This window comes from Xenopus laevis, chromosome 8S (assembly GCF_017654675.1).
Source record: "Xenopus laevis strain J_2021 chromosome 8S, Xenopus_laevis_v10.1, whole genome shotgun sequence".
Taxonomy (NCBI): Eukaryota; Metazoa; Chordata; class Amphibia; order Anura; family Pipidae; genus Xenopus; species Xenopus laevis.
Genome location: NC_054386.1, coordinates 99,806,608 through 99,828,965, shown reverse-complemented (window position 1 = coordinate 99,828,965; position 22,358 = coordinate 99,806,608). Strand labels below are relative to the sequence as shown.

Genomic DNA, 22,358 nt, shown 5'->3' with positions numbered 1-22,358 from the left:
GATGAGGATGGACTTCGTATAAGCACAGTTCAAGCACCAGGTACATTACAGTTTTACATTACCCTTTAGAGTACAAACCTAACAATTAAGTCTCCTTTAGTAAGTAATAGCACCTTTGGGAATACTTAATTGCTGATCCAAATAATTATTGTCCATTTGCAGCACTATAGTATTGAGTCCCATGGAAAATACCTCAGTTACGGCAAACAGTATGGCAGTGTAATAAGTTGTAAGTGACACCTTTCATTTTCCATTAGAGGGTTCAAACCTGTACGCCTTGCCGTCCCTGAGCAAGTTTATGAGATTCCCTTTGGTCATGCCTCTGGGAAGATACAGTACAGTTGGCATTACCCAGGTTAAGTTCACTGAAGGCCACAGTTTCACAAGAATACAAGGAGCTGCCATCTAAGTGTGGGTGAGTGATACGCTCTTGGTATGGAGCACACTTTATCCACAGCCAGCAGCTTTGATACTTCATTACATCGAGAGATAGATTCTTCATCTGGTGCCCAGTTCTGGGTATTAATAGCTGCAGAGACAGGGAGATGAAGTTCAGAGAGACAGAGTTGTAGGTATATAAGTCCATGGTCCAGAGAAACACTCTAAGCTTGTTAACCTTAAGACCAGATGGTCCTATTGTACAAGTTACTGTGACATGTTTTTTCAGTCTGAGAACTGGCTAAAAGTAAGAGGGTTAGGTTTGCTTTGCTCAAGAGAACCCACTGCAATTTCTCCTGTCTTTTCTCCTCAATGTTAAACCTAAATCTATTACATATAATTTTGGGCTCCTTTTCCAATATCCTCATAGAAAAAAACAAAGAAGACAAGTGTAGCTTTAAAATGTAATGCATATTTTTATTGTTTGTATTATATATAACTCTGCGGCTTGATAAAAACAGGGAGGCAAGAGTCACTGTACAAGAAGGACGCAGGGCAAGAGGTAATGAGAATAAAGACTGGCATGGTAGATTATTCATGGATATGTTAGAAGACATTAGGGTCACTGGAAGAACACTTTCATTTCAACACATGCTATGGTTAGTTCGGGAAGGGGCTTCCATAATTCTTGGCTCGGCAGATCAACTGTGTTATCAAAATCGTCATGTTGAATAACTCGTCCTGCTCCGAAAAAAGAAAAAATCAACAGAGATGATGACTCAACTCATTGGGTCAGGTCTTCTTGTCCTACCATTTACTCCCCTTTAAAATACAACCCTATGTGAGTATCCCAAAGTGAGACATCTACAAAACTTGTTCTCTTCCCCAAGCCAACTCCAGTGGGCACAGGCTCCTCAGTAGTAGCTCTCCTTCTCCACCCAACCTGTGAATTAAGGATAATGGTAAAGTTAACAGTTTACTCATTATAATACAGCGTCTGTGCTTGGTGGGTGACTAAAATGATTGGTCTGATCCTACTGGATGAAGCATACTCTGGTGAGGAGCAAACTAGATGATAAGGCATGATAATACTTATCTCTCTCCTATGCTCAAACTACAGAGTTTCATATAATGTATCATCAGATAAATTTGAACACTGCAGATGGCATATGAATTCAATGGAGAACATCTGCATTGATGGTCCTTCCAGCCACAGGGAGCCCTAACTAAAGGTTTCATTAACTCTTTCACAGCATTTAAACACAGTAGGGAAAATCGCCCTATGACCTAAGTTTATTTCTCCATCTCTGAAAAGGTTTGACCTTTTTGAAGAAATTTTGTTTTTAATATCTTACCGCCTGGATCACGTCTCAAGATCAGCTTCCTTACTTCATCATACAAAAATATCAGCAGGCTGTAGGGGAATGCACAGAACCACCAGGTCACCCTGCAGGGGGTAAATACAAAATCCTGTTGATAGCTGACCAAAACAATATGAAGAAGTAGTAATTTTTGGGCTGTTCAACATGTCATTTTAAACACATTTTGAGGCTTCTGCTCCATCTTGGCTGCCCATTCTCTAACTGACTGAGAATACAGTATTAATGCACCATCTTCCTTCAGACTCATAGAAGCCCTGTCTATCTCTGGCTTTCTTCCCTACTGGCTTCAATGTTTTTACGGTTCTTGGTGTAAATGCCCAAATTACCTGAGATCTAACCATAAATGATCCATCTTCCTTCATGCTCTGGGAGCCCTGTGCCTATCCCAGGCTTTTCCCCCACTGGCTTCTATATTTTTACAGTTCACACAATTGATGCACCAACTTGCTTCCAGCTAATGACCCTGTATCATTCCAAGGCTTCATCCCCTTCTCATAAATACAAATGTGAAGGTAGTAGTCTTCAAGCTTATTAAAAGGAGACCATAGTCAAAAAATAAAGATGTTTGTTTTGACTCAGAACTATGCTTTTTCTTTAGAAGAGCATCACTTAAATGCAACTGGTTTATGCCCCAGATGGCAGCTCAACAGCTCACAGTTAAAGATAAGACCTAGAATACTGTTTTGGATTGGATTTAGCTCTGAGAAAGTATGGTTTGGGCTCCATCTGGTGGAATGGAGAAAATTAGCTGTTATACAACCTGCAGAGATAAGAGCAGACTTTAGTCTGGAGGGCAGTGGTCTATATCTAAAATGCTATTGATTTTGATGCAATAATGAGAAGAATTATTGTATGAAAAATAACATGGAATTAATGTCACATTTTCCCACTGATTTTATAGCTGTTTCTTTTCTTTCTGTACAGAAAGGACATGGGTAGCAATGCATTCTCAGAGCTAAATCCATTCCAGGACAATATGAAAGGAAGTTCTAGGTCTATCATTTACTCACTTGAGATGGTACATTCTCAGAGCCACATTCATTCCAGCACAGTATGAAAGGAAGTTCTAGGTCTATCAGTTACTTTCTTGAGACAATACATTCTCAGAGCTAAATCCATTCCAGTACAGTATGAAAGGAAGTTCTAGGTCTATCAGTTACCTACTTGAGATTATACCTTCTCACAGCTAAATCCATTCCAAGACAGTATGAAAGAAAGTTCTAGGTCTTTTATTTACTCAGTTGAGATGATACATTCTCAGAGCTGCATCCATTGTAGGACAGTACAAAAGGAAGTTCTTGGTCTATAAATTACTCACTTGAGAGGATACATTCTCAAAGCCACATCCATTCCAGGACAGTATGACAAGAATGCAGCCAGAGCCGTCTCTTCCAGAAGACCAAAGATGAGAATCTTATTCCTGATGGGAACAAAATGATGGGGTCAGAATAAAAACGCCAGAGGAAGAACAATGCATCCAACCTGTCATAGTTTGTTCCTCAGCTTCTTACTTCATTCCTTGCTGGAACACAGAGTTTCTTCGGGTTTTACAGATGATTAGATCAGCCCATTGCACCACCACGATACTAGCAAAGAATGCGGTATGGCATGTGAACTCCACCACTTTGCGCTGTTCATAGGTCTAGAAAAAAAACCAAAACCTGTAACCAATGGGTCCAAGGCATGATTTATCTTCTGCAGCAGTTATATAGTAGCTCAGTAAGCCCTTTAGGAGAGATTGCCTTTCAGGGGAGGAGGGCAACATTTTTGTTTGGGGCGGTTAACAATAAAAGACTTTCCATTGGAGAACTATTTCCCCTTTCCCCTCAATTGGATATGCCCAGCTTACCCACTCCTGCCCATAACTGTCTTCCACGTCATTTTTGGAACGATCATCCCAGTCCAAGCGGATTCCCAGCAAGGTGTAGGGCAGAAATCCATTCTCCGCCAGGATTACAAAGTAGGTGAAGAACCCACCCAAGGCCTGGATCATACCTGAAGAACCAAGATGATGATGATGATATAATAAAAGGTAACATGTGCGTATGTATATAATTATCAGCTGTAAAGTGGGCAGGACCAGAACCAACTTGCAGCCAATCACAGCATTAGAACATGTACTGTATAACAACAGCCCCACCCTGCCAGCTGAGATAAAGGTTCTATATGCAGTGAAATTCTTATAACCAACTTTTCTTTCTTGCTTAACAATTATCACAGATTTGTTTCTGTTATGAGATATAAATATGGATGGATTCAGTAATTTCCATTACTCCTCTAGCCCATAATCATCCAACCTGACACGACAATGTCTGCCTGTGTGAGCTTAATACAATATTTACTGTAAGTAAGGTTTAGCACAGAGGCTGTGTAATTAACTCCCAGGTTTCTATTAATCACTCCCCTCGCAGGAAGATAAATTGCATTTCATTATTCCCCCATACGTTTCCATCGGAATGAACAATTGGGCTTCTAGCTGGGTATTTCTGGAGTCATAAAACCTCTCCGTTGTGCTGGCAATGTAATCACTCATATGACTTTCTAAGCAGAACGATTCATCTCTGTAAGGCAGACCCTGGAAACAAATTGGCCTGTTTACTTTCTATTTCAGGGGCCTGCTAATTAAATAATGGGAGTCATACGCTTTGCTGTCCCCAATCTGTTGCATCACATGCAGGGAAAAAAATGACTTTTAAATGCACGCACGTTGTATCATCATTAATAGCGACATAATAAAGTAGCTGATTAGACTTGTAGACTTGCATATTTGTTGTTTGAATATCTGGCTGGTTGCTATGTGTTACTAGACCTGGAGTTCTAGTTATTAGATTGTCCTACTGTATTGTGCATCTGCCAGTTGCAGACAACCTTGGTACCCCACCCTCTCACCTCTGCCGTGGGATTTTGCCATAGGTATCTGGTGGTGGGCTGGAGGCAGGGCCTGAACAAGGGGTAGGCAAGCCCAGATTTGTGGGTAGGCAACAAAGGCCCAGGCCTAGGGTGGCAAAAAATTGGGGGGCGACATGTGCCCACTGGTCGAATCACTTCTGAAGACTGGACAGGAAATTTTGACAGTGGTTTGAATCTCCTGTCCCCAGTAGAAAAGATTGCAAAGAATCAGCAGGGAATAAGTTTGGTGCAAGGATTGTGAAGGGGGTTGCAAATGTGGGGAGATCGGGTGCAAGGGTGGTGCAAGTATGGAGGGGATTGGGTGCAAGTGGAGGATGGAACCTAGTGGCACAGCATCTTGAGATCTGGCCCTGGGGGTAGGCAGGAGAGGCACATATCTATTGGGGGAGCTAGGACCCCAGAACTCTCTGATACCTCCTCTAAATTTGGCCCTGCAGGAGAGTCGAGTGTTAAAGATTGGTGGGAAATAGGAGTTGCGTAGCAGGGAGCAGAAGTGGTTTGGGTAGCAAGAGAAGCCCACTGGAGGCTTGCAGGGCTAGGGGTGGATAAAGCATAAATGTTGGTGCCGGGCACACTGGCAAACTCACGTATTGATCAGACCAGAAAAATAGTAAATTAAAAATTGAAGCTTTATTATATAGTCATCTCTCGGCTGACGCGTTTCTTGTCACTAGGACACTTAATCATATGCTATAAAGCTTCAATTTTTAATGTACTATTTTTCTGGTCTGATCAATATGTGAGTTTGCCAGTGTGCCCGGCACCAACATTTATGCTTTTTCTATACGGATTGTCAGCTCCCCTGAGCTGAGGGCCTGCGGCTGGAGCACCTGGACCACGTCTTTACTTTGGTGAGTGATTCTACTACATCTGCCTTATGCTTGAAAACTTATTGGTCTAGGGGTGGATAAAGCCAGAGGTTTGTCTTGGGCACACCCCTGTGTTAGCCTGGGCTGGTTGTTTTTGTATTCTTTATTTACCATATAGGCACCCAAGTGCCACCCTCCCTAAGTTGCTGCCCGGGGCATGGGCCATTGAGTGCCTATATGGATAATACAGGACTGACTGTGCCCACACTCACCAATCTGCCCATAGGCCATGCTGATTAGACGTTCGTTCACCAGCTTGTCCGTCCGCGGGTTCCTTGGCTGCCTTTTCATAATGTCGCTCTCGGCTGCCTCATACGCTAGAGAGATGGCAGGCACCTAGTTCGGGGTGGAAAAGAGTCTCATTGTTATTTATGATTAACCATAACTGTGATGGGTGTGATTGGGTGGATAGGGGCTTATTTGGCAATTGAGTAGAGTGCAGCTACTCCAGCCTTAAATTTCCAAAGGGTCATAATAACCTATACTTGTAAAGTCTAATATGGACAAAATGAATGGATAAAAACCATAGAATGCAGAACTGTATAATATATGGTTGTTATACAATGGTATGGCCCAGTAGATTCTACAACTACTGCAACAAACATGCAAAACTGGTCTCCCATGAGCCCAAGATCTAAGTAACTACACCCCTAGTGTTGTGATCCCCAGAGGTGCTCACCATGTCTGTTCCAAGATCAATACAGAGGATGGTAACTGTCCCCAGTGGCAGCGGAATGTTGGCAATGATGAAAAGGAGGAAAGGGGTTATCTCAGGGATGTTGCTGGTCAGTGTGTAGGCTATGGATTTCTTTAGGTTGTCAAAAATAAGTCGACCTGTTAGTGAGATCAGTAATTAACATGTGAACACAGACTGAAGGGATGGTTCTTTGGAATGTTCCTGTGAGCCCTGAGGAATATCTAGAACTTACTGACCTTCTTCTACCCCCGTCACAATGGAAGCAAAGTTATCGTCCAATAGGATCATGTCGGCTGCCTGTTTGGAGACGTCAGATCCCGCGATTCCCATGGCCACACCGATATCTGCTTTCTTTAGAGCTGGGGAGTCATTTACACCATCCCCTGTCACTGCTACAATTGCCCCCTGCAGGAGAGAAGAAGATTCATAGTCCATATAAATAATAAAGCTTTGTCAAGGCTTTGTGGCTTATATAAATCAAGCATCCAAGAGGCTCAAGGTAAAAAAAGGGGCACAGTTTTTCATTTGCCCATGGCATTTTGAGCACTATTGCTGATTCTTAAAGGCTCTTCAATGTAGCACCATACAAAACTTCTGCCTTAGGTTGCCCATTGGGTTCAGCATTTCCTTAGCACTTTGCACCCATGCGACAAGGAAACTGAGCCTAAGGAATAGCAGTATAGCATGATATCGGCCATTACCTGTCTCTGGCAGCCCTCGACAATGATCAGCTTCTGCTGGGGGGAGGTCCGAGCAAAGACGATTTCCGTGTGGTTCTTGAGGAGGTCATCCAGTTGTTCAGAGGTCATGTCCTTCAAATCAGAGCCATGGATCACACATGCCTTTGCCTCCCTAAAAAAAGTATTAGAATCAATTAATGGAATTGTATTGAAATCTTCTAATATTTTTGAGTTGTTTGCTTTATGTGCACGCTCCTTTACCCTAACAATGTACCTCTGGTGCTACCAATTGCCTCATGCTATATATTGGAGATAGACAGCATGAGCAATATTTGGTTTCACCAAAAGAAAGCTGTTCAGCTAAGGATAGTATGCACACATTAATACTTGGGAGCAGTGTCGGACTGGCCCACCGGGATACCAGGAAAGCTCCCGGTGGGCCCAGGTATTGGTGGACCCTCTTGTTTCTAAACATTTGGCCTATTTCATGGTCTTTCCCAATTTCTTTATGGGGAAATGCTTAATAATGGGAGAATAGACTAGGAGAATAAAGAGGTTGAGTGAGTAGAGGATGAATAATAGTTTGGAAAGGTTCACTGTCTAAGGTTTTCTGGTGGGCTCATGGTTTTAGGTTTTCTAGTGGGCCCAAGGTCTAAGGCTTTCTGGTGGGCCCCTGGCATCCCAGTCCGACACTGTTTGGGAGGCACAGATACTTGCTCACCTTGGGTTCACCTGGTTGACTGGTATGTTTAGTCGGTCTGCTATATCCTCCACCGTCTCATTTCCTTCAGAGATGATACCCACACCTTTGGCTATGGCCTTTGCGGTGATTGGATGGTCGCCAGTTACCATGATCACCTGGGCGAGAACAGAAAATAATACATTGGTCCATTAGCAATCAACATAAATAACCCCAAACTGACTTTTTACCTATTACATCCTAACCAAAAGCTGTCAAAGAATAATTATCAATTATACATTAGTCAGTAACCCTCCAGCCAATGTATAGTACAGGAGATGGAGCCTTGAGCATTGTCTGTAACCCTCAAGACACATACAGTACAAGAGATGGAGCGTTAAACATTGGCTGTAGCCCTCAAGCCACATATAGAACAAGAGATGGAGCCTTGAACATTGGATGTACCCATATATATTCGAGTATAAGCCAACCCGAGTATAAGTCGAGGTACCTAATTTTACCTACGAAAACTGGGAAAACTTATTGACTCGAGTATAAGCCTAGGGTGCCAAATGCAGTAGCTACTGGTAAGTTTCAATAATCAAAAAACCCTTTTTAAAAAAATCTCTGCAGGCTGTAGCATTTGCTAAAGTCTGCTTGACTGAATTGGCTCATATTATTATTTATTTTAGTCAGCAGACAGATTATTATTAATATAATTCATTATTTAACTTACCAAGTGAGTGGAAGATTTGCAATAAAAGAAAAAATACAAAAATCCTGCCTGCTATGGCTAGCTGCGCTTTTAAATTGTAGATTAGTGACTGCACTTGCAGCCAGGCAGCAGCCACCAGGACCAGGCAAACTGACAAAATGATCCAGTCCACGTCCTGACTTGAGTATAAGCCGAGGTAGACTTTTTCAGCACATTTTGGGTGCTAAAAAACTAGGCTTATACTCGAATATATACGGTAACCCTCAAGCCATATATAGTACAGGTATGGGACCTGTTATCCAGAATGCTCGGGACCTGGGGTTTTCCAGATAACAGATCTGTCTGTAATTTGAGTCTTTATGCCTTATGTCTACTAGAAATTCATTTAAACTTTAAATAAACCCAATAGGCAGGTTTTGCTTCCAATAAAGATTAATTATATCTTAGTTGGGATCAAGTACAAGCTACTGTTTTATTATTACAGAGAAAAAGGAAATAATTTTAAAAAAATTTGGATTATTTGGATAAAATGGAGTCTATGGGAGACAGCCATTCCGTAATTCGGAGCTTTCTGGATATCGGGATTCCGGATAAGGGATCCTATACCTGTACAAGAGATGGAGCCTTGAACTTTGGCTGAAACCCTCAAGCCACATATAGTACAAGAGATGGAGCCTTGAACTTTGGCTGTAATGCTCAAGCCACATATAGTACAAGAGATGGAATCTTGAACTTTGGCTGTAACCCTCAAGCCACATATAGTACAAGAGATAGAGCCTTGAACATTGGCTGTAACCCTCAAGCCACATATAGTACAAGAGATGGAGCCTTGAACTTTGGCTGTAACCCTCAAGCCACATATAGTACAAGAGATGGAGCCTTGAACTTTGGCTGTAACCCTCAAGCCACATATAGTACAAGAGATAGAGCCTTGAACATTGGTTGTAACCCTCAAGCCACATATAGTACAAGAGATAGAGCCTTGAACATTGGTTGTAACCCTCAAGCCACATATAGTACAAGAGATAGAGCCTTGAACATTGGTTGTAACCCTTCAGACAAAAGATGGAACTGCAGGAGATGGAACTGTGACCATTGTCTGTAACAATCAATCCAAAATATAGTACAAGAGATGCAGCCTTGAGCATTACTGGTCGTCCAGTAGACAACATATAATACAAGAGATGGAACTCTGAACAATGTCTGTAATATTATAATACGGTATATGCATATTTATATTTTATTTTATATCACAAACGAGCACTCAAATAAGTATCCAAGTTGGTAAATAGCATTTAAGTGTGGCCAATATAAAGCCTAATTTTTGTTAGGAGATAGACACCCCACATGTCCTTTCTGTTGTGTTCAAATGCTAAATTTATCATCTGGCCATGGGATGGAGAGCAGCCAAAGTTTAGGAAATCTGCTATGGAAATGTACTGGAGAAGAATACCATTTTTTACAATGGAGAAAGAACAGCCCAGGAGCCAAAGCACCTATAATCATTGGTCTGTACCTGGGTAAGTACTGAGGGAAATTCTCATTTGACTTTTCATGTTTGACCATAGGAAGGAAAGCAGCCCTGGAGCAGGAAGCGCGGGAAATCAGGGTTCTGTATCTGAGTAAGTGATTGGTGGAAGTTCCTAGTGGAACAAATGCACTAATCTTTCTTCCCCCCTCAAAGAGGCACAATCACATACCTTGATCCCTGCGCTGCGGCATTTTCCAACGGCATCAGGCACCGCTGCTCTGGGGGGATCAATCATGGAGATGAGGCCAATAAAGCAAAGGTCAGTGATAGGGAAGTTGGGATCTTCCGAGTCAAACTTGAACCCACGTTGGAACTTATCAGCAGGTAGGTAGAAGTGGCAGAACCCTGGGTACAAATAGGAGAACTCCAGTTAAGCTGCTTTGTACCAAAAGCCTGAATCAATATGGCAGAGGATATATCATGGTACGTAGCAACATTTAAGTAATGATTTGATGCTGTCCCTCAAATCTACAAATTGTCCCTAGATTTAGTGATACCATGTGACACATAGAATGATGGGTAAATGGGTGAGGCCTGTAGTGTAGTTAATAGGATCTGGAGTTACCATATAACTGAGATACCATATAACGTCTCCATTGTTCAGACCCACCTAGAACTCTCTCTCCCAGTCCCCCCAATTCAAAGTAGGCATTCTGGAAAGCATCCTTCATCTCCTCATCCAAGGGCTGCTCTTGGCCGTGAATCATTATGCTGGAACAGCGATCTAAGATTCTCTCTGGGGCCCCCTTCATCACCAAGAGGTGGCCCTCCGGGCTGTCTTCCCGCTCATGAACAGACAACTGCAAAGAGAATATTCTTAGAGAATCCTGCCATTAATACATTCATCTCCAAACAAACCGCATCTTCATTTCTAAATCGAATTGCTACTTAAATCAGTATCATTATATTCCCTTACCTGGAACTTGTTTGTAGAATTAAATGGGATTTCAGCCACTTTCGGGTTCCGATCCCGTAATTTCCGGACCGAGCCGCAGGACAGTTCAATGCATTTCAGCAGAGCCGATTCTGAGGCATCACCAGCGGTGTCTCTCTGTATGGGGCACAGTTAAAGGGATTTTTGGATCACTCCAACTTGCAGTACAGCAGTAAAGAGTGACTGAAGTTTATCAGAGCACAAATCACATGACTGGAGGCACCTGGGAAACTGACAATATGTCTAGCCCCATGTCAGAATTCAAAATTAAATATAAAAAAATCAGTTTGCTCTTTCGAAATTCAGTGCAGAAGTCTGCTGGAACAGCGCTATTAACTATGTGTTTTTAAAAAAAATAAAAAAAAAGTTTTCCCATGACAGTATCCCTTTAAGGGTATAAGACCTGCACTTCATGTCAGTTTATTTTAAATTCCCCTGGAATCCTGAAAATGAAAGTGATGTGGGCCAGTGCTATCCTCACTTATATGAAAGTCTCACATTGACCGGACAACTAAGGGGAAATTTATGACCCACAAGTGCAGTGTTCAACTTTTGGATGCATCCTCCATGTTTTTTTTTTACCTACAATGTTAGTATGTTTCAGTATATTTGTGGTTTCAAGGGGGGAAATGCACCTGAAGCAGTTCACTCAATCACGCTTGTTCTTCAAAGCGCAATTGTCCTGAAAATATGTGTGTCCAATTATTAAGTTCGCTATGGCAATCGACACAGGCCTTGAGCTACCATGTACTGTAGGTGGTGAAAGAAACGTAAAACACAGTACTATTATGAAAATGAAGCTTTGTAAATAATTACTCACATATTGTGTGGTCCAGGTGCCCCAGCAAACACTATCGCCTTACGCGTTTCGTGCCCCATAGGCTATTGACAGAAGCCTGGAGCTACCAGTGAGGAGGTGGTGGCAGCTCTAGGTTTTGTCTGCACTGAATTTGGAAGATGAGGCAGGAAGGACTGAGCAGGAAGTATGAGGAGCACAAGCACCATGACTTGAAGGCCAACTTAGTATAAACGCAACTGAACTTGCAGTCGTAATTTCCCCATATCTTGTTGTTCTTTTCTTCAAGTGCCTAGCATATCTCATTTATTACACTAGCTGGAATGTATTCAACACTAGATCTTACCATTGGTATGTTTTTTATGAAGAATGACAAGTACCTGAGACACTGAAGTATTTTGATGGGTTTAACACTGAAGTATCTTAGTGGGTTTGGGTTTTAGAAATATAACTGTACAGCAATAAAACACTTGGTGCACCCAATAAGACATGTTGAGTAATGTCACGCAAGTAACCATCACTGTAGCTCACCTTCGACACAGGTATTTTATCTTGTCCCACTTTGAAGACTGCGCGATTGCAAAGTCCGGCAATTCGAGACAGAGCAGTCCAGGTAGGGGAGCGTTTGTCAAATGTTGCGCCTATGAAAAGGAGGTTGCAGGAGTTTTTCCTTGTTAATGTCAAGAAATATTTTAAAAGACACCAAAACATGTCTTAGTGAGCAAAATGCCCTAGCCTAGAAGACTTAATGGTAAAAAGGGTTACAAGACAAATGAAAGGCTATGGATCCATGATACAAATCCCAATCCTAATTTCCTTGCAGTTTTACTCTCTCTCTCTGTCTTCAATCAACGTTCCTTGGATTATGGTCATATCAAGGCACATTTATAGACAGCTACACGAATAAAAACATGACTTCTCAGTGAGGCTCTATTAGTGGGACATGATTTTGCCCTATAGAAGCTGCCAGCCATCCATCTTATTAAATCCTTAATGGCAAGGCATCATACCTGACTGGTCTTCGGTGGTGTCAGCCTCGTGGATCTGGTTGTCGAACCACATGTGAGCCACAGTCATTCGATTCTGTGTCAGAGTTCCAGTCTTATCTGAGCAGATGGTTGAGGTGGAACCAAGTGTCTCCACGGCTTCCAGGTTCTTCACCAGACAGTTCTTGCGGGCCATTCTTTTGGCAGTCAGAGTTAGACACACCTTGAAGGAGGAGGAGGAGGAGGAAAAGTAGTGTTTTAATCTGTAGAGGTTTCAATATGGCTGAAACTGTCAATTCAGAGCAAGTAACTGTAGTGATTACCTACAGAACAGAAGTTGAAGGACCTTAAGTTGGACAGTCCTTGAGCTTGTACAAAATCTGTATTTCTCCAGCCACCATTACAACTAAAGACAGCCCTGCCCCCTTCCCTAAAAATCGATAAATTACTAATGTAACCATACCGTAACTGTTGCAAGAAGACCCTCTGGCACGTTGGCCACAATGATGCCAATGAGGAATATCACACCTTCTAGCCAACTATAGCCAAGAATAAGAGAAAGGATGAAAAAACTGAGTCCAAGGAACACGGCCACCCCAGTTATAATGTGAATGAAATGCTCGATCTCCATGGCAATAGGAGTGCGGCCTACTTCAAGGCCTGAAGCTAGGGTGGCAATACGCCCCATGACAGTGCGGTCTCCTGTAGCGATAACAATTCCTCTGGCAGTACCTGTAAGCCAATCAATAGAAGATTTTGGAACAATTGGCTTCATATTACCTCCACACTTGCAAACATGTCTGAAAACAAAGCCTTTGAGAAGGTACTGTGACTGTGGGATAGCAGGTGTAGTAGGGAGAGATGGTGTCTATAGTAACAGTGGATAATAGTCTCTGGGAAGGGAGTGTGACTGTGGGATAGCAGGTGTAGTAGGGAGAGATGGTGTCTATAGTAACAGTGGATAATAGTCTCTGGGAAGGGAGTGTGACTGTGGGATAGCAGGTATAGTAGGGAGAGATGGTGCCTATAGTAACAGTGGATAATAGTCTCTGGGAAGGGAGTGTGACTGTGGGATAGCAGGTATAGTAGGGAGAGATGGTGCCTATAGTAACAGTGGATAATAGTCTCTGGGAAGGGAGTGTGACTGTGGGATAGCAGGTATAGTAGGGAGAGATGGTGCCTATAGTAACAGTGGATAATAGTCTCTGGGAAGGGAGTGTGACTGTGGGATAGCAGGTATAGTAGGGAGAGATGGTGTCTATAGTAACAGTGGGATAATAGTCTCTGGGAAGGGAGTGTGACTGTGGGATAGCAGGTATAGTAGGGAGAGATGGTGTCTATAGTAACAGTGGATAATAGTCTCTGGGAAGGGAGTGTGACTGTGGGATAGCAGGTATAGTAGGGAGAGATGGTGTCTATAGTAACAGTGGATAATAGTCTCTGGGAAGGGAGTGTGACTGTGGGATAGCAGGTATAGTAGGGAGAGATGGTGGTAATAGGTGACATTTAAAGCAGCAGTAATTTAGCTAATTTTGAATTTAAGTTCCACTGCGTGCTTTAAGATATAGTACCTGGCAATATCTGTTTCAATCAGATGGCCATTTCCAGGACTTTTTAATTTTATCCTGATTAATCCTTTAAACAAAGCCTGTTGGTTATGCCCCCCTGCATCCCTGGCTGCCACCTCAGGGACCCCCTCTACAGACTGCAGGATAAGGACTAAGCTGACTGAGCATTCTATAGTGCACTTATTACTCCCAGCGACTGCTGCTTCTGTTAATCCACAATAATGTTCAGCACTCCTAACACATTTCTGCCTTTGTTCTTTTCTTGCCTCCCTCCATGAATCTGAATCAGCGCTTATCTGGCTATGAGTTACTTCTCATCTGAAACACCCCCCATCTTTTTGTTCAGCACAATGAGTACAAAGTACCCCAGATCTCAAATTCTTGTGTGACAGCTCCCAGGGCCAAATAACATTCCCTTCTCTGTACAGGGTAGAACTCTGACCTCCTTATTTGTCTTAGAGGTGTATGAGATTCCCACCAACCCCCAACAGACTTGCTTTGAACCCAATCGTATATCTACAATCTCTACCATAAGGCAATATTTAAGGCAAATTTAAACTTTCCCTTTAATGTTAATACAACTGTGCCTTTAATAATGGTTCATGCTCACCTTCAACACAGTTGGTAGAGAAGAAGCAAATGTTTCTGGTCTCAAGTGGGTTTTCGTGGGTGAATTCTGGAGAGCGAGTTTGGGGTTCAGACTCTCCCGTCAAAGAGGAATTATCCACCTGCCAAAGAAACACATTATCAGAGTGGTATAACCATGGAAGCACATTGGCCAGTTAAGAACTCTTTCGGAACAGAAGGAGTCAAGCTGTGGTCCTATATGTAGGAGACCCAGAACCTAGGGTTTGCTAAAAGTACTCACCTTGCACCCATGAGCTACAGTTATTCTTAAGTCTGCAGGTATTCGATCTCCTCCTTTAATTTCCACCAGCTCTCCGACCACCACCTGCTCAGCATTTATCTGCAACTTCTCTCCTTCACGGATAACCAAGGCTTGCTGCATAAAATGAGATGTACTAATTTTATAACTAGGCCATATTGTAATCCTTTACATCATGCTTTCCTTGTCACGCAACAAAATATATGTCTTTAAAGACTTTGTGGTCCACGTGGTGCAGTTCTATAATTGTAGGGTGTTTCTCACCTGTGGCACCATGTTCTTGAAGGAATCCATGATCTTGGAACTTTTTGCCTCTTGGTAGTAAGAGAAGCAGCCAGTGACAATGACGACAGCGGCTAAGACCACTCCAAGGTACAGCTGAGAGGAGACACATCATTGTACAGACATAAGAGACAGGCAGGGTGGGGTAGTGACAGTTGGACATAAGGTGAGACAATCAACAAGCTTGGAATTATCAGAAGACTACTTGCAGTTTCTGAAACAACTTTTTGGACTTACATTGTCATTGACTGGTTCATCCTCCATGGCAATCTGGATACCATAGGCCAGAAAGCACAGAATGGCTCCAATCCACAGGAGAATGGAGAATCCGCCGAAGAGCTGCCTGCAAAACTTTACCCATTCTGGGGTGGTTGGTGGTGGTGTGAGGGAGTTGGGTCCATCTTGGGCCAGAATCTCTGCTGCACGAGCATTTGTCAAACCCTGTTGGATAAAATGGTCAAGAGCATATGATCCCTGTTGCTCTACTGACTCCATCTTGCTCTCCTGTGGCCACCATGCCATTCTGGCACCATCTTGCTCTGCTACCCTCCACTTCACTCCACTTCCTTCCTACAATTGTGGAGCCCTACAACATGCAAATGGAGTTTTGTTCAAACGATCTCCACCTGTATAGCTGCTCACTTTCCTATTCAGGTCACACTTATTAACACAACATGTTTCGGATCATCATGGATCTGAAAAAGGATCCTATCTTACATTGCATAAATGAGCCCTACAACATGTATTCTCTAGGGTCCCCTGAAAGGCAGACCTGATTTAATCCAGCAGGTACTTCACCCCCATTATATACCTTAGCAAGGTCCGTCCCATATTTCCGACCAATCTCTTCCAAGGAGAGCTTGTGATCATCCTGTACAAATAAAAGATAGGACAGTTACAAGGCATGAACCAGCATTAACAGCTCTTAGTGATTCTGGCTGCTGAATTTTTTACACCATCTTAGTTGCCATAGTTTTATTAAAAGGTGCTTTTATTTAATGTAGTGAATACCTTGACTTAGTATACTCTAGTATATGGATGTGTGATATACATCGGAAGACATTGGTAGGGTTTGGTAGAATACATGTCATAATCCCCAAATATTTCTCACCATGGCCACTTCCTTCTTCAGCTCATCCATCTCCTTTTCTTTCTGTTTCTTCTTGCCCCCTCCATTGTCTGCGTTGGTTGCTGCGGGAGAATACTCCCGTCCCTCCTACATTGTAAGGTTGAGAGAAGAATGATGACTTCCATGTTTGGACAAGCTTTTATTAAATCACATTAATCACACCAAAAATTTATGAAGAAAATTAATTCTAGTAATGGGCCGTTATATATATTTAGACCAGTAATAGGCCATAGGCCCTAATATTAGATTAGATCAGTTATCTATCTACATAATTACATCTTATGCAGAAACATTTCCACCAGGTCTTCTATTCAAATATGCATTATATAAGGAATCTTTAATGACCAAGCAGCCCTCCCACTTACCCTGTGACACCCTAGGATAGAGGCTCTAGGTAGTCTTCCACTCCCAGATAGTCTCAAATCTTTGGATGGGGCCCCAAAATAAAGACCACTTAGATTGTGATATTTGATCCAAAAGTGTATTGGGTTCACAGGTATTCCTGGAAGCCCAGCTTAAGTTCCAAATAAGGAAAGTTATTCATGAAATGATATCACCATGACTATATTCTTCTAATGAGGTAAGAAAGCCTTGACCAAATATTTGACCAAAATAAGTATTGGAACCCATATAGTCAGAAAAAAATTGCCCTAGAGTATGAGAACTTGAACCTTCTTCTTGAGATGGGATGTCAGGTACCCCCCCCCCAATGCCTACCAGCCAAGGTGTTTATATAAGGGAGGAGATAAGAAGAAGGAAGAATGGTGGTGTAGAACCTGAAGTATAAGAGCTATTGAGAAGCTTGAGTTGGTTTAGGGGACCATATGAACGAGGATAAGCCAGTGTTAGGGAAAGTCTTCCTAAGCTGAAATGCTTTTATAGCATTTTAACTGACTAAACTAAGCTCCACCAGTTATAGACAGTTGGGATCCTACCCAAGTGACATTCTAAATGTGAATCCCTCACAGCCCAATGAAAGAGCTAAAGCTGAGCTGAGCTGAGAGTAAGTACTACAACCCATATGACTGTGATCAACCTACATCTCTGTCACCAACCTGCCCTGCCTCTGTCTTGCTCTTTTTCAGAGGTTGTTGGAATTTTCTGTTCAAGGCTATCTAGGAGGGCCATGCTTTGGTCAGCGACCCCTTATTTTTTTACCACTTACAGAAAAACACTGGTGTATCAGTAAGCCATAGTTATCTAGAATATCTAGAACAGCCAATAAATGTTCACCCCAATTCTCACCCTCCTCCTGACACCTCACCTTCAGGTCAAGTCACCTGACAATCCAACAAGACCACCCAGGTGGAGATGGTCCTTTTCAGGGAGTGTAAATGAGTCTGACGTTTAGACTTTGTATTTTTTTATAGTGTTGCTAAACAAACCACTTATTTGGCTGTTGCTTTTTTCGCCCATACAGGGGGCTTTCCAGAATGGGATGTGGGTGTTGTAGTTCTACAACAGCTAGAAGATTGAAAATAGTAGAACAATATAATTGTTTCCCCTTTTGGGGAATTGGGGCTTCAGCCTTCCTTCAGTGTCTGTGGCTCCCACAACACCACCTCCAGCCCAGCCTAGAACAACAAACTTCAGTCCAACAACTGTGCACAGCTGCACCTTGGGGTCATTACTTTCCCTCTCCCCTTTGCCCCCTAATTCCAGCAGGAGACCACCCTGGCCCACGCGTTCCATGAGAGAGATTGCGTGGCTGCTCCTGGGGGCACTTTAGCCACCTGTCTGACACTCGATGAGATCTGCTTGTTGGCCGGGATTAGAATTCCATCATTTTTCCGTTACACAACAAATAAACTCGCAGCTCCTCCAAGCAACCCACAATCCCATTACTCAGCTAATATCCCCTGGGTTTAGATTCCCCATGCACACGGCTCATAGAGACCACCACACATAAGAACAGCAAAATACCCCCCACAACTTTGCATTTTCTAATTTGACTTAAAGGGAATGTGAACCCAAAACACGTTTCTGTTTGGACAACACAGAGACTTGTAATTTGCACCTTTATTTTCTTATTTCTTGATGATTTCTTGAGATGATTATGAGAAGTTCAGACCACTGACTCTTTTTCCTGCTCGTGTCACGACAGGAAGTAAACAGAGAGGTGCACGGGGAAGCAGAAAATATGCAAGCAGAAAAGCGCCTTTGCATTTGTTTCAGTGAAGTGATCGACTCATTTGACCAGGTGGGTCCTCCCATTTGATCTGATCCGACGCTCAATTCTCAGGGCCATCGGCTGGATCACATGGAACCCACTGCCTGTTCCTCTCCAGGCACTTTGGGAGCTCCACTCCAACCCCATTGCAGCCGCATGGAGGAAGCAAAGGGTATGGAGCTCATGTGGGGCGGTTGGAGACTGGCAACAGGACTGGGGTGGGGGCTCCTGAGGTGGCAACCTCTATGGGCACTGGACAATAGTGATGTGCGGGCCGGCCCAATACCCGCGGGCGGGTTCGGGTAGACCTCGCAGTGCTCCTCCTCAGGTGCGCCACCTTCAAATCCCGGCATCCGACTTCCGGGTTCCGGTTTTATAGTCGTGTCTGCTCGCCCCGCCCATTGTGTGACATCATTGTGACGTCATCGGCGGGGCAGGTGGCGCGGGTCTATAAAAGGACCCCCGGAAGCGGGTGCGGGCGGGTGCGGGCGGGCGGGCGCGGGTATTACTAGAATCTATGATTTGACCTTATTTATTATTTACAAAGCACAATTTAATCGGATCGGGAAAACTCGATAAAATTGAAAGAAAACCCTAATCATACAATTTTTTCTGATTTTTTTCCTGAATACCTCGTTTTTTTCAGGCTTTTCAGTAAAAAAATTGAAAAATCGAGCAATTCAGGAAAAAAAATCAGAAAAAATCTGTTTTTTTTTTAAACGCGAAAAGCCCAAAATAGTCAGATTTTTGGGCTAATTTCAGCGCAGACCACAGAAACTTCCATATAGGATAGGGACCTCTCCCATTGACTTATATAAAACCTCGGCAGGTCTGAGATGGCGGATTTTCGAATTCAAACTTTTTGCAGCCTCGGGATATTATAAATCTCGAAAAATTCCAGTTTTTTTTCCACTAAAAATTCAGATTTTATAATAATTTTGTTAGCATTGGGACAAATACGAGCAAAAATCCGAATCCTACATTCAGTTTTTTTTTCCAGAATCATTTGATTTTTTCAGGCTTTTTCCCGAAAAGCCTGAATTTTTAGTTTTTTAATGTGAAAAGCTCAAAATAGTCGGATTTTCGGGCTTATTCCAGCGCAGACCACATAGTCCAAATAGACTTCCACTGATATATATATAAAACCTTGGCAGGTCTGAGATGGTGGTTTTTAAGACTTTTTTCAGCCTCGGGGTATAATAAATCTCAAAAAATTTTAGGTTTTTTTTCCACTAAAAATTCTGAATTTCTAGTAAAAAAAAACTTGAATTTTTTGAGTTGTTATCATTCCAAATAGGATAGGGACCTCTCCCATTGACTTATATAAAACCTCGGCAGGTCTGAGATGGCAGATTTTCAGATTCAGAATTTGCATCCTTGGGGTATAATAAATCTGGAAAAAATCAAGGTTTTTTTCCACTAAAAATACAGATTTTATAGTTTCAAGTTTTTAGCATTGGGATTGTAGAACTACATCCACATGCAGTGGAGACCCCAGGTCTTGGCCTACCCCTCTGCACAACTCTTACATCACTATGTCATCATACTCGCATTACATCACCTACAGACACAATTCTGACACTTTTTAAGGATTTTTAACCCCCCCCCAAAAAACGTAAGGCTATCTCACTGATTTTCTGACTATTTAAATAAAAAAAGTCAGACCAAACTAGAATACACAATTGTACCTTATTTATTATAAAGCAGCACAATTTAATCTGATCGGGAACAAATACGAGCGAAAATTCAGTTTTTTCCAGAATCGCACGATTTTTTCAGGCTTTTTGCGAAAAGTCTGAATTTTTCTGATTTTTGCTCAAAAAGTCCCAAATATTTGGGCTAATTCCAACACAGACCACAGAAACTTCCAAATAGGATAGGGACCTCTCCCACTGACTTATATACAACCTCGGCAGGTCTGAGATGGCGGATTTTCGGATTCTGACTTTTTGCAGCCTCGGGGTATAATAAACGACCCCCTGTAAGTGAACTCTGAATAAGGTTTAACCCTTTGAACACTAAACTATCTTTTTTTCCCATGAGGTTAAAAAAAAGAACCCAGAAACGTAGAAATGATGGCACTGGCACAGTGATACATCTCTGTAAGGATTGGAGGTTCCATAATGTACAGCATGTCCTGTGCCCCAGAAATGGCAGACTCCATTCTTCGAGTAATTCTTTCAACGTCAGGCATACTTCCCCTTTAATCAGCTATGTTATCAGAAAACAGAAGCACTGAACTACAAGTTCCAGTAACTCTAAGGCTAGAACAACTACTACTGGTAGTAATATAATAGGATGCAACAGGCAGACCCAGCCAGAGGACTGAGCAGGTAACCAGGGAACAGGATACAGGTGGAAAGGAGGTTTCATCATGAGTATAGGAAGGGTTCCTTTGCTGTAAGGACACTTCTTCAATTTCACATACAATATAAATCAGGATCGAGTGATTTAACTACACCCCAAAACATAAAATGTCATTCTCGGCAACCGTTCGAATATAAATACTTTCATTGCACATTTCCAGTGGGTTTATATCACATTCGGTTCTGACTCCTGAAACAATGTAGGAGAATTTCGCTGCATTTATTTTTTTATTCAGGAGTCAAACACAGCAGTGCAGAGAATATAAAGAGGCAGACAATTCGATTGACATGAATTCAGGTATATTCAAATGACATTTGACTTTACTGTGATTCAAATTAATTAAGTTAAAAAATGTCCCCAAATTTAAAATGTTGCCCCCTTTCCAGCAGCATCTTCTCCCAGACCGAGCCCATTGTTCCTATAACATAATATATGTATACATGTGAGTATATAGACTTACCCCTCTCCCCATCTTTTTTCCTCACTCTCGGCGGAATCCAATTAGGGGGGTGGGGGGAAAAAATTTCACAAATTAATTAAAAAATCAATAAATCCCCAAATAAAAGGAAATGTAAGAATTCTTTCCTTAAATAGCTCCCCGTGTGTGTTTGTCCTTCTGTGGGAAGAAGCACTTGTTGAAACTAGAGATGAATTGGGGGCAGGCTCCTCCCTGCCTGTGGGGGGGAAATGTGGGTCCCTCCTCCCAACCCCACAAATTCACAGCTGAGAAACTTTGGACTGGGCAGGGGTCCATCAGAGTCTGGGTGACAGCCAACATGACCTGTTTCCTCCAGCCCCCACCCCCTGCTTGTCCCTCTTTGTCTCTCTCCTTCTTTCTCTGTCTGTCACTTTCAATTTCCATTTTCCTCCTCATTCCCCTGCGCTCTCCCTCCCTCTCTGCCCTTAGTTCTAAATTTATCTATTTCTTCCTTGTCGGATCCAGCCCTGCTTTACACATCTCCCGCCTGACTTATCTCTCACTGTATTTCCCTCTAATTGCCCATCTCTCAGTGTCTCACCAGCTCCCCACATTCCCCCCATACACCTGCCTGACCCAAATATGCCCTTTCCTCACTAACATCGCCCCCTACTCACTCCAGGGCACAAACACCCAGAACATCTCCATGTTATAAATTAATACATATATATTATTATTATTATTCATTTATATAGTGCCGACATAGCCTGCAGCTCATTACAGAGATTATACATCATTCCCATCAGTCCCTGCCCCAGTGAACTTACAATCTATGGTCCCTATCACATTCCCATCAGTCCCTGCCCCAGTGAGCTTACAATCTAAGGTCCCTATCACATTCCCATCAGTCCCTGCAACAGTGAACTAACAATCTAAGGTACCTATAACATTCCCATTAGTCCCTGCCCCAGTGAGCTTACA

At 42.5% G+C, this 22,358-nt stretch overlaps 1 protein-coding gene across 1 annotated transcript; it reads right to left on the bottom strand.

Annotated features, from left to right (window-relative positions):
- Positions 1-834: 834 nt before the first annotated feature.
- On the bottom strand, positions 835-21,550 carry atp1a2.S (ATPase, Na+/K+ transporting, alpha 2 polypeptide S homeolog). Its single transcript, NM_001089643.2, is given in 23 exon segments — positions 835-1,321; positions 1,734-1,825; positions 3,079-3,180; positions 3,272-3,402; positions 3,610-3,755; positions 5,752-5,875; positions 6,219-6,373; positions 6,473-6,641; positions 6,938-7,088; positions 7,638-7,774; positions 10,011-10,186; positions 10,452-10,641; positions 10,758-10,892; positions 12,103-12,212; positions 12,582-12,780; positions 13,021-13,289; positions 14,736-14,853; positions 14,994-15,128; positions 15,276-15,389; positions 15,531-15,734; positions 16,105-16,164; positions 16,405-16,509; positions 21,420-21,550. Coding segments are annotated over 23 exon segments (3,063 nt in total). The 5' UTR covers positions 21,432-21,550; the 3' UTR covers positions 835-1,292.
- Between the last annotated feature and the right edge of the window lie 808 nt (positions 21,551-22,358).